At 41.2% G+C, this 18219-nt stretch overlaps 1 protein-coding gene and 1 long non-coding RNA gene across 7 annotated transcripts in view; one reads left to right on the top strand and one right to left on the bottom strand.

Moving 5' to 3' along the window:
• Nucleotides 1-18219, bottom strand: part of LOC136338994 (uncharacterized) — a 32178-nt gene that overhangs the window by 11365 nt on the left and 2594 nt on the right. For all 6 annotated transcript variants that reach the window (XM_066281891.1, XM_066281911.1, XM_066281902.1 and 3 more), the window contains exons 2-3: nt 2236-2327; nt 1866-2059 (exon numbers count right to left, since the gene is read on the bottom strand). In XM_066281891.1, the coding sequence (XP_066137988.1) occupies nt 1866-2059; nt 2236-2282 (241 nt within the window). In that variant the 5' untranslated portion in view covers nt 2283-2327. The remainder of the gene's footprint in view (nt 1-1865; nt 2060-2235; nt 2328-18219) is intronic.
• On the top strand, nt 7843-12096 carry LOC136340296 (uncharacterized). The gene is made up of 4 exons (XR_010732283.1): nt 7843-7971; nt 8028-8216; nt 8278-8323; nt 11774-12096. It is a non-coding gene; the product is annotated as an uncharacterized lncRNA (long non-coding RNA).

Here is an 18219-nt window from a genome sequence, read left to right as displayed (position 1 = left end):
AGGTTTAATAAACATCGAACACCATTTTTCGGTACCCGAAACGGGAAATCCGTTTACAACTGGAAAATAAATAAAATCGATAAAAAAACTGATACATTTATACACCTAACTCGCCTAGCTTTAAGTTTTTGTTTTCTGGGCAATGTAGACAAACTGAACGAACAATGTAAAAAATGTTATGGTAGTTGAAAATAAATAAAAATTGCTATTTTTGAAAACAGAAACACATTTTAATTTCTTTCTTTCATCAATACTGTGCGTCAAATTGTTATTTCATTTTGCTCTCCCTCTCTGACATTTTCAGGCTCGTTCGTTGAAATTTTAATATACTCCGACAAGAGGGATAAGTGTTTACATACATATTTCCCTTATTCTCTAATTTTTGTGAGGAATGAGGCGATTGGCAGATGAAAGAGACGAACGGTTTCCTTATTGCGACATTAAAACCAAAGGGAATAATAATTCAGCTGCCAGTTGTTTTAGGTTTTAATAGACTTTGCGAAAACTTTCTTGCTTTATATTCGACCAAGCTTTTCCTCATTTACTCCCATATGAAAGCGTCAATTTATTAAATGCAACTTCCACTTTTTCCCATTTTTTACAGAAACTTTTTCCCAGGGCTGTGGATTTGCATTTGCCTGCGAAACTCCCCTTAATTAAGTTTCCGGTAATATAAAGAAAGTTCTTTTATTTCAACGACATCATTAAAATTATTACCAGGTTTTTCCTATCGCAGTCAACCCACTTAATAATAGTAAACAAAGAGGACTTTACGTCTGTTGGAGCGACTTTTATCCACGTCAGTATGCACAGTTCTGTGGTAACAAGATCGTTTTGTAGGAAACTAGGAAACCTTAGATTTCATTTATGATCCGCTTTTCCTGAAATATTTTTCATTTGGAGCAGAATAACAATTAATACGGGCAAACAAATGTCCCAGAAAAGGACAAATCTTCGGATGCAATTTAATTAAAATATAAATAATAATGAAATATCCGGGATAAATCTAGTCATTCCGGCAAAATGGCTGCCATCATATTGATGATAATTCTGGATAATATGGTGAATGCGGGTGTTTTCCGAAATTCCTTTTTTTACGTCATATCTACATTGAGAAGACACTTATTTTGATGGGAACCTTATTAGGGACTGACTATGTTTATTCCGCAGATTTCTCATCACAGTGAACCATGAAATAAGGCAAAACTTAAAATCATTTTAGCCCCAATTATGAATACATAAACGGGCAATTTTCAGCATCAAAATGCAAATTTCTTCATCGGCTTTCTTTAGCAAGCTTTAAATTAATCTTTAGAAAATTCCATCTCTCTAACGAGGCTCAAGAGGCGCTTTCAGGGCCTTTTAATTTCGTTCTAATGTATGCAAAAATATGCCTTTGACAGAATTTTAACTACAACATAAGTTTAGAACAATGATTTCATTTCAAACGTCACACAAGATGCTCATTACTAAAACTCAAGTGCACTTTTATGGACTTCCTATTCCCCCTGGAGTTCCATAGAGAACGCCGTCCGATCAAAAAGTTCCGGGAAAGCCATACGGAGAGAATCGCAGTCTATTATATTAACTTCCGAATGCGAAATGAAACTTTGTCCCGCTTCCTTCGAGGAATAAATCAATCTCCAGGAATACGTCTTGTAGGTTATTGCTTTAGGTCAGAGTTCAAGGAGAAAATAACGCGAGAACGGGATTTTTCTAATCAAATTCTCAGAAAAACAAAAAATAACGACAAACCCGTGAGATTACATCCTGCGGCCATATTGAACTTTGACTTTCAGTTACGTCAATTCGGCCATTTTTGTCAGCAAACCAAGACAAAATGACCGCTTGACGTTAAGACTCACCATTGTAATTATATTCCGTGAGACATCTCTCAGTCTCGGTAGGACTGCTCAAACTCAATTTTGGGGATCCCATGCTGGTGGACTCGTACGAGTCGAAGTTTCCCCCTCCCTCCCATAGGGGACTGCGATGGGGCGGCGGTGTAGGGGAAGAGTAGGAGGACTTCGGCAAATTGACCACTGGCTTGTTGGAAGACCTGAGGAGTGTTCATTTTCATCAGTGATAAGTGTGAAAAGTGACTCAGCGTGAAAAGTGACTCAGTGTGAAAAGTGACTCGGTGTGAAAAGTGACTCAGCGTGAAAAGTGACTCGGTGTGAAAAGTGACTCAGCGTGAAAAGTGACTCAGTGTGAAAAGTAAGTGTACATACGTACCTTGTAGAACAACTCCGGTATATTTTCCTAGGACCGTTGATTTCCATTCTTCTTAAGTTGTTGAACGACGCGTTACATGTTCTTATCGAGTCCTGAAAACGAAATTCATTTCTTGCAGATGTGTCATCACTTGAACTTTTTGCTTTTCTTTCCCCAGTAATTTATGCAATTGAGGTTTCTTGGGGTATGTCCGTTGATTTTCTCCCGCATTTTTTATCATTTCTAATATTTTTCCAGGGAAAACTTCGAGGAATTTTTACGCGATCTTAATTCAGAGTCATTCTAAAAAAAAATCCCACGTAACTCGTCAAATTTGCGATGACATTATGGGGGTTTCCAAAGACTTCTTTAAAGAAATGTTTAGTCTAAACTAACGTCTCAGCAATCTTTTTCGGAATTAACCGCAATCTGGCATTGGAGATATTCTCAGGAATTTCCCTGTTTCGAAATGCATTAAGCTGACTAAAACAAATATTTCCTTTACCTCCGTCGTTTCACATCGAAAGCGAATTTTCGATTGAGCCTCCCTACCATTATTTATCGAATCAGCCGTGAGCAAATTCCAATTTCGTCGGTAATTTTACACAGTAATAAAATCGACGATAGAAAATTCTCTATCGGAAAACAAGTTCGTCCAAACGAACGTTTCCTTCGGAAAAAGTAATGGTAAAAATAAAGGCGCACTCTAAAGGAAAAACACGGGAGTTACACTCTAAAACCTAACTGTGCTCCTAATCTCGAAAGTTACATACCAAGCTGCTAAATTCCACCAAAGTCGAGGCAGAACTTCAAGTGGTACAAGGACCCTCATTTCGCAATACTGTGGCGTAATTTCCATGATAAATTGCTTGACCTTATAATGAAAATTGCTTCAGCCGAATGCTGCAGGCACTTCGCTAGCTTTCCTAAGCGTTTACGTACTAATTTTGTTAGAAAAAAATTATTCTCCATTAGAACTTCGCAAAGGTTTAGAATCCGCAATAATTATTCTTTTACGAGGGCCGTAAACTAGTGCAGAATTTAATGCACGGGCGTCAAAGTTTTCGCTACGAAAAAGCTGTTTTTCCATCGAAATTAATTTCGGAGTAAATTCAACGCTTAAGCCTCGGGGTTTTAATAGTTAATTAAACATAATAACTCAGTCCGAGGGGTGCATAAATTACTTATGTTAGTAAACTAATAATCGTATCAAGGATAAATACACCATTAAACTTTTTTCTTGATCAGACGGCGAAGGTGCTTCTGGTGACGACGTAATGAGGTTTCTTCTCGCGCAAATAAGACGTTAAGCGAAAAAATAATAGAAAGCCGTAAAGAAATAATATAAAAGAAATGATTATGATCCAAAGTTTTATGCCCCTAAAGGAGCTTTACGGACCAATCTCATCAGGTCGTTGTGTAGTGGTTATAAAGAAAATGAAACTCTACTTTTAATGTTTTTAGGGGCGCTTTACCGCTGTAGTATTAAGGCGGTTGTAATGATTTTTATCACAAAGTATGTTGTAAATAAAATCCGCAGAGAGAGAGAGAGAGGAAAAAATACAAAAAACAAACTACGACGATGTAAACTTGGCTGATGGTCGTTAATCCTCCTTTACATTAACTAGGTTTGTCCCGGAAGCCCTTTGTCAACTAGCGCTAAGCAAAGAAATAACATTTTTGCTGTAAACACGGCCAGCCACCGCGAACCTACTCTTGCATATTAGTTACTTAATCTTCGGTGGAGCCCCAGAGAAAATGGGAGGAGACGCCGGAAAGAGGATGAAATGGAAATTAACTGACGATTCGACAAAAATAAATTTGCACTATATTAATCAAACCCAATAGCCATGTCCCCTCAATAAAATCATCCGGTTACGTCAATTACCGCCTGAAATAATTGAGTTGCTGAAATTTAATTGGTCGCTGAAAACGTCGCCCTTCGTTAAATTTAATACTTGCACTAAAACTCACATTATTTAACTAAAAATTATGCGTTTATTAACATTCGAACGGAATTGAGTGCGCGCCGCAATGATTCGTTTGTGTGTGTGTGTGTGTGCGCGCGCGCGCGCAGTTACCCTCACGTAAGCGCTCTTAGATCACGGGCTCTGATCGCGTTTGACAGGAGACGCACGTCGCCTTAAGGAAAATCGAATCGGCGCGCTCAGGTCCGCGGAAACGATCCTTTTCCAGGGCACGAAAAACTTCAATGTTCCCCGTGATTTTAACGCGACAGCAAAACTGACTGGGAAATTAATTAAATGCCCCCATAGTGGTGAAAACACAAAACACGGGCGATTTATCAAGAGAAAAAGGCGCGGCTTCGTGTTTTTGTTATCATGACAAATGATGTCGATTCAATTGCAAAGCGCTAAATAAATGGCCGCCGGTCATTTGCATACGTGTGACCGCTCGTACTCTCCCTAAAATCTGTTTGAAAATGTACTGGAATTATTAAGTGGGAACTTTTAGAGCGAACTGTGACACTTTTACACGTTAAGTGCGGACCGAGCTCCCAAATCTCCAGTGTCAAGACTTTCATACGTTGAAACTGGCGCATGGGGGAAGCTAAAATGTAAATTTCGTGCTTTTACCTTTTGAAATATTCAAAACTAGGATCATTTCGTCAGTCGGAGATAAGCTCAATTTGTATTGTGCATTCGTAACTGAACAGTTTCTGTGATTCCCTCCGTTTCTTTCATACCTACGATTCCGATATCGTCACTATAAATAATTGAATCCGAGATCGCTATCACAATCAAGCGCCTCAAGTTTTAATAGTTCACCTTGAAATTCGGTTAATCTACTCCCGACAAATACGCCATTTCCGGTTCGAGACACGTTTGGCCATCGGTAAAATCTCTGGGAGCATCGGCGTAATCTGATATATACAGTGCGACTCTCAATTATCCCTCCCGTTAACCGTGTAACAAATTACGGTTTTCTCAAAATTCAAATGCAGCATTAAACGCAATAGAAAATACGATCTCGTGACGTTCGTTTACTTCTCGAAGTGTTGTTCGCGTCACCCGTAGGGCAAAAGGGCCAATTTTTTCAAACTGAAACATGGGTCAAGTGACTCGAAAATTTGAAGTGTTCCTGAACTGCATTTAATAGTATAATACGATTTAAAACTGATCAAAGAGTTATGAAAAAGAGCTATAAATAGAAAAAAATTCATGTAAAAATGCAGTACAAATAATAATATAAGCAATAATAATAATAATAATAATAACAATTGTTTTGAATTTTACGCTGCCAAACAGTCTTTAGCTATTTTTGCAGAATCTGGGCGAAACCATGTCACCGAAAAGTTGTTCAACGAAAGAATTTTTACTTCTTTTATAATTAATGATGACATATTAATGATCTTATTATTTTTTAATTTTCTATTAACAAACAAATTTCTTTGTTTATGTACTACGAAACCGAATTCGCACTGTATTTTTTACATTTATTTTTTTTCTATTAATCGCTCTCTCTCTCTCTCTCTCTCTCTCTCTCTCTCTCTCTCTCTCTCTCTCTCTCTCTCTCTCAAAACATGGTCAATTTTACGTCGCATTGCACTGCTGAATGCAGTTCTGAAACACCCTCGATTTTAGGCGTCGCTTTAACTTTGGAAAATCAGCCCTTCGGCCCTACAGGCGATAGAAACAACGTTTAGAAGAGCAAACAAAAATGAAAAGATGCTATTTGCATTTATGGTTTTGAGAATGGAAATGTCTGCGACGATATTGATGGAAAAACGATATTACTTTATCACCCAAGAAATTGTCGAAAATTTTCACGTGGCAACAAGTTTAACGAGGTTCTCAAAGTCAATTGCTCAGGAAACGGATATAATTGCTGAAGCGAACGCAAAAGGGGCTCTGGAAGATGTGAAAAGTCGGATTTGTTTCACTCGCGGTCGTTCAATCGTTGAGAAATCTGACTTGAGCCACGTCACTGGTCCATGCGTAAAGTGCTAAAAGTTCTCCAGATTGTCAAGAACTCTGTTACGACCACGTGATCGATACATTCCCGATCCTTAACGACGGGATGAACGAGACTGATGTAGTTCTTATCTAAATTAAATCATCGCATTAGATACGTAATATATTTAGGATTAATGCACGCCCGATAAATCTTAAATTCTTCGTTTTCGGTTCGATTCGATATTGTTGAAATTTATGGGCCTCTCGTGCGTTCTGATATTGCAAAATAACGAAGGTAACGCTTTGAACAAATGGAATAAGGCAAATTATAATACTTGTGAATATAAAGTATGACTAACCGACCTGTTAAATATTCGGATTAGTCGAGCGAAATATGGCCAATGGAAATTAGTATCATTTCCAATGTTAAATAATCCGCAAATTAAGCGCCATTAACAGTGATGGAATCCCCAATTTCGCTTGAAAATTTATACACACCACGTGGATTAATTTCCATTAGGGCGAATAAAAATAATATAAATAATTGAAAAGCACCAAATAAAACTCCCGCTCCTCCCCCCCCCCCCCCCCCCCGCGCTCCAATTGAATTGACTACTTGTCATCAACCACTAATGATAAGTTACTTTTGGATACCCTTCAGCGAGGATTAAAAGTGACGTAAAAAGGGTCCTATCTCGTTTCGAAATCGCGAAAGCTAATCCCCTTAAAAGGAGCCTCTATACGCCTTCGTGTCGCTTTTAAATTTGAACTCTGATATAATACACCTTGCCAATATTTCCAGAGACACTCGTCTAATTAACAGACACCAAGAAGAGACTCCTGCATGTATTCAACGTCTTGTTACAACTTCGTAGTACACGACCAACATTTGTTCATAGCAAACATGCTCTCAATTCAAGGAAAATCACTATTTTCTGCACCATTTACTTTCGCAAATCGAATTGCTTTTAGCCGGATTACTTTCCTTCGCAATGATTTTTAGTCACAGATATGATATAAAGTTCAACGAGACCGGTCTTAACAATTTCGTGAATGCGCTTTTGTCGCATCCGATTAATTACTGAAGATAGTTTACTTGACAATTGGATGAAACACCAGTTTAAAATTGCTTATGCTGCCTCTAAAACGTTGGATTTCACATCTAGCGCAATACGTTGCTTTAAGTTAATTGGATTTCCAAGGTATTTCTTTCAACCGACCTTGTAAACCTCCTGCAAATGTTGTGATCTATGCGGACGTAAATTCTTTAAAGGTTTCTCAGAACGCGCTACATCCCGCGCTTCCTTGACCCTTAACTGGTGACCATGCGCGCGTGCGACCCAGAGCAAAGTTAAAATCGCCACCACTCTCAGACTTGAACTGCGGCATACGCCTCTGGCGTAGGGATGGCCAAGTACCCGTCCCTACCACCCACCGTTGACTGCATTGCCAGACGATTCGTGTCGATGAGCTCTTAAACAAATTTTTCGTGAATTTTTAGACGTGGAACGGGGTTCGTGACACCCATCGTCACCGAACACGTCGAATTCCGGACTGGCTGCTTCCCGGATAAATTGCGCAACCTCCAGACGCAGATTTTGAAAGAACCATTTTGGAGTGGCGCGATGACCTAGGAAGTGACTTTACCGGCCGAGATGACGAGGTAGAAGATCCAAGTTACTGCAGTCACCGTGGCGCACATTCGGAATTAGAATGTGTCGCCAGTGACGAAGACGACGTCGCTGCTCCTGCCGGCGGAGGCGAAAGTCGGCAGAAAAGAGAGATGAAAATAATCGTCGAGTACATAACGGAAAAAATCGGTTCAAACGGCCTATGACAGGTAAACTTTAAACCTTGTGACCGTAAAACCGTTTACGAAATGGGTTTTGTTTTCAGCCCCTGCAGCTCAAAAAGCACCTGCTCGCAACATGATGTCTCACCACTGCCTGGAGTCCCCGGTCCTCTGAGAACTGCCGTTAGGAATGCTGCGCCATATGAGACGTGGAAACGTCTTTTTCCTGAAGAAATGCTGTTAGAGATAGTTGCGAATGCTGATACAAGAGCACGTTGCGCAAAGCAATTAGGGTGTGTTACGTCATTTATGGAAAAAAATTTTTATTCAATTTTATCCGCCAATTTCCTTTAGGATGATGATAATTGTGCAGGACTAAGCGGGACAAGTAACGCAAACGGTAAGCCTGTCTCGACTTTACAGGTTTTAACTTGAATTCTCACGAAGAGTATAAAAGCGCATTTAAGCGCTACTTAGGTATCAGTGAAATTTTTGCACTCAGGAATAAATGGCGCGTAAGTTTTTTATTCAATTATTCCTCCAATGAACGAGCGACATGATTCGATGGAAAGCGAGTCATAGGGCAGCTCGAAGCTGGGCGAACACAGGCGCACGTTGCCCAAGTGTTTAATGTCAGCCAGAGTGTACGTCCAAGATTGTGGAATCGATTTCTTGAAACGGGAAATCTTAGAAGAAGACCGGGCCAAGGTCGGCCATCAGCAACAACCCCCCCGGAAAGATCGATTTCTTCAATTGCCCGCGAGAAGAAATCGCAATGTCAGTGCAACACTTCTAAGAAGCGAGCTTGCCCGTGGTACCGGAAGGTCTTGTGTCTACTCAAACCATAAGAAATAGACTCCAAAACGTCGAGTTGTTCGCCCGAAAACCAGTGTTGTGTATTCCACCGACTGCGGAACAGAAAAGAGCCAGAAGGGCATGGGCTGAGCTCCAACGCAATTGGACCCGTAATGAGTGGGGTCAGGTACTCTTCAGTGACGAGTTCGCTGATAATCGACGTGTTCTGATCTGACGTGAAGGAGGAACACGAAACAATCATCAGTTCATCAGGAAAAACTCACTTTAAAGGTGGCGGGACTGTGGCCGGTATTAGCCTTGGCGGGCATGTAGATCCTTATTTCATTGACGATGGTCCCTTAAACGCCAACAGGTATCTTAATAAAATTCTTCAACCTACTATAATGCCGTGTGCTGGAGCAATGGGTCATCAATTCGTATTTATGAACGACGATGCTCGTCCACATCGCCCTAACATCGCGAACAATTGGTTGGATGAAATCAATATTAAGAGAATGGCATGGCCTAACAATCCTCCAGATGGGAATCCAACTGAGCGTGCTCGGGATACTTTGGAAAGAGGTGTTGCGAGCGGAAATTTACCATCTGGAACTATTCCAGATCCTCGAAACGCCCTAATCGAAGAACGGGGTGGAATTCTCCAAGACGTCTTTGATAGCTTGAGTGAATCAATGCCATCACCATGCGGAGCCTTTTCAGCGGCAAGGGGGGTTCATACTCATTATTGAAAATTCATTTTTGTACCGAATTAATAAATCACAAATTCAAATTGCATTGCGTAACCATCGCCTTTTAATTAAAAAATTTGCACAATTTTAAACGGGACTGTCACCACTGCTCGAATCAACTGTGAACAACAAGAAGTGCTTCATTTCATCAATAAAAAAACAAATTCAAACTACAAATACAAATTGTTTTGATACGTTTCGTGTGGCACAAGCAATGTTTTGAAATATCCCGAAATTTTGTTGACCAGTGTATACGGCCCCAATACGCTAGAGAACACAGACCTGAATCGAAAGGTCTGGATCTGGAAGAACTGAAGGCCTTCGTGGGACTCTCATACTATACGTCCATCTTCAAATCCAATCGTGAAGGTTCAGCGTGTCTATTTGCAACAGACGGTACTGGTCGCGATACGTTCAGACCCACCAAGCCATTGAGTCGGTTTCAAATCATTCTAGCTTGTCTGAGATTTGGTGATGTAACTACCAGACCACAGAGAAGAGACAGGGATCCAGCAGCTGCACCTTCATCAATGTCCGACCAATTTGTTAAAAAATGTCAAGAGGCACATTCCATCGGTGAACTACCACGTGTCGACGAAATGCTGGTGGGGTACAGAGGACGTTGGAAATTCAGGATGTGTAATGGGAATAAATCGGAAAAGTACGGGGTGAAAATTCCAATTTTAGCAGATGCACGTACTGGCTACTTTCTAATGGATTGATGAACCGTTGGATAGGCACCACTCTCCCAGGAGGAGAAAAATCGTCCATGTCCACTCAGTCTGTCATTGCCGTCCTGTTGCGAAAACCGGAATATTATAGCCGACAGTTGGTTTTCTTCAATGGAAATACTTCAGGAGCTGAAGGAAAGCGGCCTAACTTACGTAAGGACTGTGAGAAGGAACACAAGGGAAATTCCCCAAAAATTCCTTCCTCCGGGAGGGAGGTCGGATCATCACCGTACGATTTCTCGAGAGAAGTGACGCAGTTATCACGTGTCTCGAAAAAAAGTAAAACGATTTCGTCACGACACCATCAACGACGTACTGATCCGGAAACTGGAAAACCGGAGATCGGTGCATTTTGTGATTCCATGAAGGGAGGCGTGGACTCACTGGATCAAAAATCCGCAGAGTACTGCACCAACGGAGGAACAAGGAGGTGGCCCGTAACAGTTCTTTATGCTCCTCTAAATAAAGCATCATTGAATGCACTGGTAATGTCTCAGCCGTACCCCCAAAGTGAAGGTGGTTCCAGATTCCTCTTTGCCAAGCAGAGGGCTCACGAATTGGGATCTAGATGGGAGACTGATCAATGCGGGGGCTTCCTCGTCAAATGAGAAACGGACTTTCAAAAATTCTGGACAAGCCTGTTCTTTACCTCATACGAGACTACAAGAGGGAGCCGGGGCCCCGTCCGAAGATGCCGAAGTGGCCGAAAAAGAAATTTAAGATGTTCAAAGTGTGAAAAACCTGTTCGTTTACCGGGTGTGGCAAAAATACGTGTGTATTGCGCAAAAGGGTGTACCCCCTTCGTGAGCCCTTTTGCGTTTTGTGTCTGCTCTATTCCTTAAGTTTTAAGGCTTGTTTTCCGCATTATGGTTTTCTCACGGGAAAGTATCAAAAAATTTGTACAGTCGCATGGGTCAGCGAGACGCAGAGCCGACATTTTCATAGGGTGGAAACGGCACGTTACCAATTAAGGGTTAAAGAAACAGGTTTAAATCGGGTTTATTCGAAAGACACGTCCGGAAGAGGGGTTATTTTTAAGACTTCGGCTGCACACAAGCAAGTCATTCATTTCTTTGAACGAGGTCACTGGGAAACTCTACAATATGGAGATTCAAACGTGTCGTTTACCCTTCAGCCGGGGTTGATAAACGGAGGACCAACTTCCCCGATTTTCTCGGAGAAATGGCGAAAGTTTCAGACCGAAAATCAATTATGCGGATGACCGCGCTCAAACTCAAACTCCATCTGGCCTTCGGCAAAGTGAAATGCAAGAGCCTTAATCCCTCAATTTTTCATTGCGAGGTGTTTATGAATAATGTATAGAAAATTACCACCCTTAGAAGATAATCGTAAGGTAAATAACACGGTGCGCGTCTGCACCTCAACGATAAAGCCCTGTGGGTGTTGGTATAGAGTGGTAAGTTCGGCTCTAAAGTCTTTATTAAGCTTTTGTTGCTCGCGTCAGACGAGACCTTCCAGAGAACATGGCCGCCGTTTAACACACTCGTGCATTATATTGCAGAACGCCAGTTTGCCGAGCTTGTGTATTATTATCAGCGATTCCTTTACTTTCAGGTTGGAATCGGGGCGCAAGGCGAAACGCCCCAAGACGTAGGGTGATACTCTGAAGGTTGAAAAAGGGGAGATTGGGCTGCTCTTCTGTGACGGGTAAGCATTGACCGTCAATGGGAAAGCGTCAGCAAATCGGGCGGAAGAAGGGCGAAGATCGCTCCCGGCTGAGCTTGGAAGGGAGGCCGTCTAGGGGAAGTGCCCGCAGGGGTACCCGAAGATTGATAGGGCAGAATCGCGAAGTGCCCCTGCTGCGAGGAACGCTAGTAGGTATTTCCAGTGGTGTCCCTGGCATTCGGCACTCGTTTTCTTCCAGTAATTCACACGACATCGGAATTTATACATAAATTATAATATTATGTACGAACAATGTAGTTTTATTGTGTCAAGCACGGGGGGCCCTGACAACAAAGCAAAGCAAATTCAAACCTTTTCGTGAGTGCTTTTAGGTGACCGTTCGATGTTTGAGCAAGTGCTCTATTGAAATCTCTTGTTTGCACTTTCGCACAAAAGAACTTTCCACGGGAAAATCCCCACACAAAGGAAATGCCTAGACAATGACGATATCCACGTGATAAATGGCCGGAAGTAATTATTATAATGCAGTTTTTGATAAAAATGTGCTTTTCGCGGGTAGCAGGAGCAGCTCCTCGCTGCTACGGCAGCACCGCTGAGCCCCCAGTCCGACGCCTTCGGTGAACATTAAGGGAAGAGCGATTTAGCTTTGTCAAACGCACAGATCCACCTTCGTCGATCCAGGTGAAAATTAATCTCGGGCGCTGAATTCAGGTGGGCGGCAGCGGGGGGCCCCATATTTTATCGCGGGTTCGGTAATGCCCCGTGTGTGGTCAAGGAAAATCCCCATTTTCGCAACAAGAAAACAACTTTCGACCAAGACACATACCCATACATATAGTTCCAGGTATTCTATACGAGTACCTACTCTGATAAATTGGAATTTGATTGGTTTGTAAACGCTTTGATGCTGCAGCTTTGAGTTAAAACCTGAGCGAAATTCGCTGATCCGAGGGAATTAACAGTTTGTGTTTTTCGAGTCCTCGGGGCCCAACATCAATCGATAACATAATTAAAGCAATACTTTATGCAACACAACGTGTTATTTATTATTATCAAACAGTTACCCAGTGCAGGATGTTTGCTTATCACTCAAATGCGAAAAGCGACACCCTAAGATGTTGCAGATAACGCCGGTGACAAGGATATTGTTTTTGCCCGCTAAACTGTGACAAACTGGCTTTAATCTGTCTACTTAAAGAAGTTTCTTGGCCCTAATTACCGTAAACCTCAAAGGAAAGCTTAATGACGAAATACCGCACCATTTACAATTAAGGGAAAATTAATGTTCCTATAACATGTCTTCACCGCCGCCCATAATTCCCCGGCGAGGTTAAAGTTTAATAGATCATTAAGGCTCAATTTAATACCCTATTGCCACACGGTTATTTACTTTTCAATTACATACATTAGATGAAATTTATAGAAAGCCAACAAGCAGGTGCAAGCGAGGAAAAATGTTCGCTCACGTAAGGGCGCTCTCGGTATTTTACACGCGACTTGCACGAGGGTGCCACTAAATAACTGAAAATTACGTAAGAAGACTATGCGGCCTTAAACGCTCCGCTTTCATTTAAAAGCTCAAATTTCCGGTTTAATTGTGCTGACGAGAGCTGGAAACTCGCTTAACAACCAGGGGATTAATTGCGCTTTTCACCAGTTTTCGCTATACAGTTTGGGAGCTGAAATACCACGCTTGATATAAGGAAAACGTGTGAGATCCCAATGTTCGGGGCTTGTGGGCCGGTTTTTTTTTTGTTTTTTTCCGGGACGAGGGAAAAAATTGGAAACAATCATGAAATTCTTCTCTTCGACTTAACTCGCAAACATTTGAAATCTGAAAGTGGAAAGTTAAATGCACGCGGGAAGCGTCTTTTCGCCGCCGGGAAATAAATGGAAAACGCGAAGCTGGAAAGGGACTCAAGTTATAATCAAGTTTCCATGGATTTTAAGCAGACGAGATATATCGTCGATCGCTCTCCGGTCGCCAGAAGAACCGCGGTGCTCCGTATTTGTTTGCGTTTCGCAGTGCCCCCCAATCCAGCAAACTTATCTATATTAATTTGTTTTTCCATTGCAAACAAACAAAAGATATCGGCAACGGTGCCACGTAGGTAAAATTTAATTAACCAATCGTGATGGTCTTATCAGTCATCAGTTTTTCTCTTTAACGCACATTATAACCTTGTCAGCTACACATCCCGGTTCGTCTTTTGTTCGCAAAAACATAACCAGTAGACTATTCAGCGCATCTACTCAACAACTATTTCGCTCCAGGCGGCCTCTAATGCCGTACAATTTCGTAAATAGGGCGCCGCCGTTGGTATGCTTCGGTTATCTGGGTTTCAAAGAAAAAAAATTAAAAAAAAAAAAGAAAAAACAGTCCTAAAGCAACTTTTTCACGTGCGAAACGTGCCAAGCTTTAATCCGCAACGTTGCCTAATCGTCTATGCAGGGAGTCACGAATCGTCGCCTATGTATAGCTACGTCAGATAAAGCACATTAGTGAAATATCAATGGGTTTGCTAGTAAACAACAACACGTCAATATCAAACCAGCACGATACGTAAGCCACGCCTTTATCAAAAATATTATCTTTTCGTTGGCTGCAGTTGTGACAGCCAGAGCTGCTTCGTGACCTGATTGGGACTTGGGCGCGGTTAAAAGCCAGACTAATTAAGTCTGGGATAGATAAATCACATGTAAATCACGCCCCAGTTTACTGACCTGCGTACGGCTAACATTCATTTTTGGGAACGAATGCCAATAATGGCGTCGCCGTTTCCTCAGTTCGCACAAAAACACTACAACAGGTATCCTCCTTCCCTTTTCCCTCCGGACCCAATTATTTTTTTGGCAATCAAACACCAACGTCAGGATGTGAAAACACGTGATTGGCCGGTTATATCTTCTTTGAGATTGTTGCAAGGGCGGTGGGCGGGACTTCACCATAATATTGAACTAGATTGGTGATCAAACCACACCCCTTCTTTCACCTACTCGTTTTTAGACAAATCGAAGATTATGGAAAAACTCTGAGGATTTTTTCCCCCCGGCAACTGATTTCGCTTGTAAATTTTTCTGAAAGATGAGCACGATTTAAACAAATACTTTTACGTTTATTTGTTTCCAAAGCCCCTTTTTCCTAGTCCAAAACAGCTAAGATCATCAATTATTCCAAATACCTTACGTAAGTCTACAGAAAGCGTGAAACTCAGTATAAACACGGACATAAATCATCGGTGGGACCTACGGGCTGATAAATCCTGCCTATAGAGAGCTACTTTTCTTTTCGTTTTTTCTGCTCCCAAGACTTCAATCTCCTTTAAAAGAAGGAACAAAAAGTTGAACAAGCCTGGACGTTGATCATTTCCGGACAAATCCAGCTTGTAATTTGCCGAAGCCACACGGATCTTAAATGGGCCCTTTTACTAGCATAATTGTTTGCTGTAGGCTGTAAAAGGCTTTGGTAATGGATTTGTGAGGATCTTGTGATTAGCTCTTTGAAGGGCTTAATTGTGTAAAATTATCAGGCCCCAGAAATGCGATAAAAATGGTAAAACTCACTTTAGCCCCGCAAAGGCGAGCGAAGATTGTAAAATAGGAACCGGGGTCATCAACCCTATCGAATCGATATAAGTGATGATGCCGGCGATTTTTGGGAATGGCAAAAGGGCAAATATGAGCAGACACATCTAATTCAAAAAATATATAATTTTTGCACTGAAAGAAATTTATGGATCAACCTCGGAGAAGTCGTCAAAGACATTAAGCAAGCGTGAGGAAATTAATTAGGGATCGTGATCTTTAACATCGAGCCCCTCGACCGGTTTTCGAGTCAATGGCTCCGGCACGAAGGTCCAAATTGTCCTTTGAATTTAATTTCCACACTCGATCACCTGAACGGGGTGATACTAAACGTAATGAGTAGAGAAACGCAACGAAAATTACGAAATAAATGTAAATTTGCAAAAAATGCAACATCCGAGCGTGTTTCACTATTTACATAAAATCTTCAGCGCTGCACCATTAGCAACGACATCGGACCAATCAGAGGCATGCGTTTGTCGAAGGCGCTTATGACATCAACTATAGGAACGTGCGAATTTCTACCTCAAGACTTAGGACGTAAACAATCGCTGAATGCGCGTTAGATTCATTACAGCGACGTAATCAAATGTTACGGTTTAATTTTTCCGATTTGATCATATGATTTTGAAGCTCCTACGTAACACAGAAAGGGTGGTAATAAATTGGGGCCATTTCCCTTGTGTGTAGCGATCAATTATCGACTATTGAAGGGTCAATAGGAGGGCATTCACCTTCGGGTATATATCTTCCCTTCTTTTCGCTAGAAATTCGCTTGATGTAATAACCGTACCGGTACACGGATAGTCCCAATTTCTGTAGCAAACAATGAAATGACATTAAAAAAATAACAATTAGAGGTGCCAATAAAATCTCATAAATAAATCAATTTATTGTTTCCAGTGTCTAATTTTAAACGTTTCATAAATAGAAGCTGGATTTCGAATAATTTTAAACAATTTCCAGAAATAGCTACGTCCTTTAATTAGCTTTTTGAGGTACGAACCATAGTATCATTCACTCGTCCGGTTAACTGTACTAGTATAATAATTAGCTGCCTTTGTTTTCATAACAACATTCCAATTAATATCATCACCGAGGTGTCTTCCATAAAAGGTACGTTCCAGTGTAATAAAGACACGTGCCCTACGGAATCTGTATACTCATTTCAAATTACGTCCATTTTTTCGTTCTCCAAAGACATTTTATACGTTTGCAAAGCCCATTGTTTCGGCCATATTTTAACTGCTTACATGCATTTTACATGAGTTCTCTTGAGACTCTATTTACATATTACGCCTCCTCCCGACGATCCCGCTGCGCCGTTTCCGTTCTCCATTATGTTCTCCATTATTTCATTTGGAGGACATCACGGGATGTCCCTTGGTTTAAACACAGAAATGCCATTTAGGAGTTTTTGATGTACGTATAAAAATTTTAATGCGGCGAGAGGAAAAAGGCAAACGACAGGAAAATGTGTAAGGAAAACGTTCTCAAACATGGCTCGTTACTCGGTCGAATTTCTACTTTTTTCCATTATCGGGCAGTTTAAATCGCATTCTCCGAATACAGAAATTCCACGTTCATAAATTGGTTTATGGAAAAGCTGACGAAATACACCTAATTATCAAACGATTACATTAGCTCTGCGCTAACAGGAATTGACGACCCACTTAACAGTTCAGCACTCTGTGTATGTCTATGGGAAAATATGATCGTGCCCGAAGGTTAATTAACGGGCGTTCTGAGAAGTGTGAAGTGGGTAATGAGAGATGCAAAATGAATGTCTTGGCAAATTCTACGAAGAAAACTTATTAAAATCAGTCAAAAGCACTTAAGCAGCGCCCAAAAGCGATTAAACAACGAGGGAATCTCGAGCTGGGCCGGCGAAAAAAGGCACGGAAATTGAATATTTTCGAGCAACTTTTTGCGAAGCGGCAACAGGGGAAACGTAACCGAGCGACAGCTGTCACAGGCCCAGAAACGTTGTCAAATACAATCGAAAAGCTGGAGAAGTCAAACGGGGGTTTGGGCGTTTTGATGACGTAAATGCGCCAAAATAAAAATAGCTTTTTTCCACTTTTCCACTTTTCGATGGATGGCGACAAGGTTTATTCGTTTCTGTGCCGAAAAGATATATGTATACATTAAAAACAGTTGTGAAAGAGAAGGCGCCGTTGCCAAACTTTGTCAAACGTTCCCAAAATGGCGAGCAAAATGCTTCGCATACTCTGACTTCGGTAGATCACGATCAACTTTTTCCTGCTAAAATTTTAAATTTCGTTCTTGCAGTGCGGGAGTCCAAATAAGGCTAATCCACATTTCCTCCTAACTTTTACCTGAATCTTAAATATACCTGACCTCATTATCATCTCCCTCTACAACAGACGCAACAGATTAACATTCTAATTAAATAATGCATATATTCATTACGGGCGTTGAAATAACGAAATTTAATTAAATCGTGGAATGGGAATAATACTCGTGCCTTGCTCGGAATACGAGACAACAAAACCTCCCCCTTCGACACAAATGGAAACCTTACGGACAAATTGGCAGTGAAGATTGAGTTTCGATGTTTGTAAGACGTGTAATGAAGCTTCCAGGTGGGTTTAAAATAAAATCAAATTTAGAGTATAATTGGTTTTGTAGTGGGGAATGGAGAATTAAAAGTTTTCTCGGAGCTCACGAGAAATTGGCCGGAAAAAGGGTCTCAATTCCTGCTGTTCCAGATATGGACGAAACGTCTTAATATTTCACTGCGGTGTAAACAGGAATCGATTGAACGA

Source organism: Euwallacea fornicatus, chromosome 1, assembly GCF_040115645.1.
Source record: "Euwallacea fornicatus isolate EFF26 chromosome 1, ASM4011564v1, whole genome shotgun sequence".
NCBI classification, from domain to species: domain Eukaryota; kingdom Metazoa; phylum Arthropoda; class Insecta; order Coleoptera; family Curculionidae; genus Euwallacea; species Euwallacea fornicatus.
Note: the sequence above shows the minus strand (reverse complement) of the source record. Positions and strands in the feature narration are given on the sequence as shown.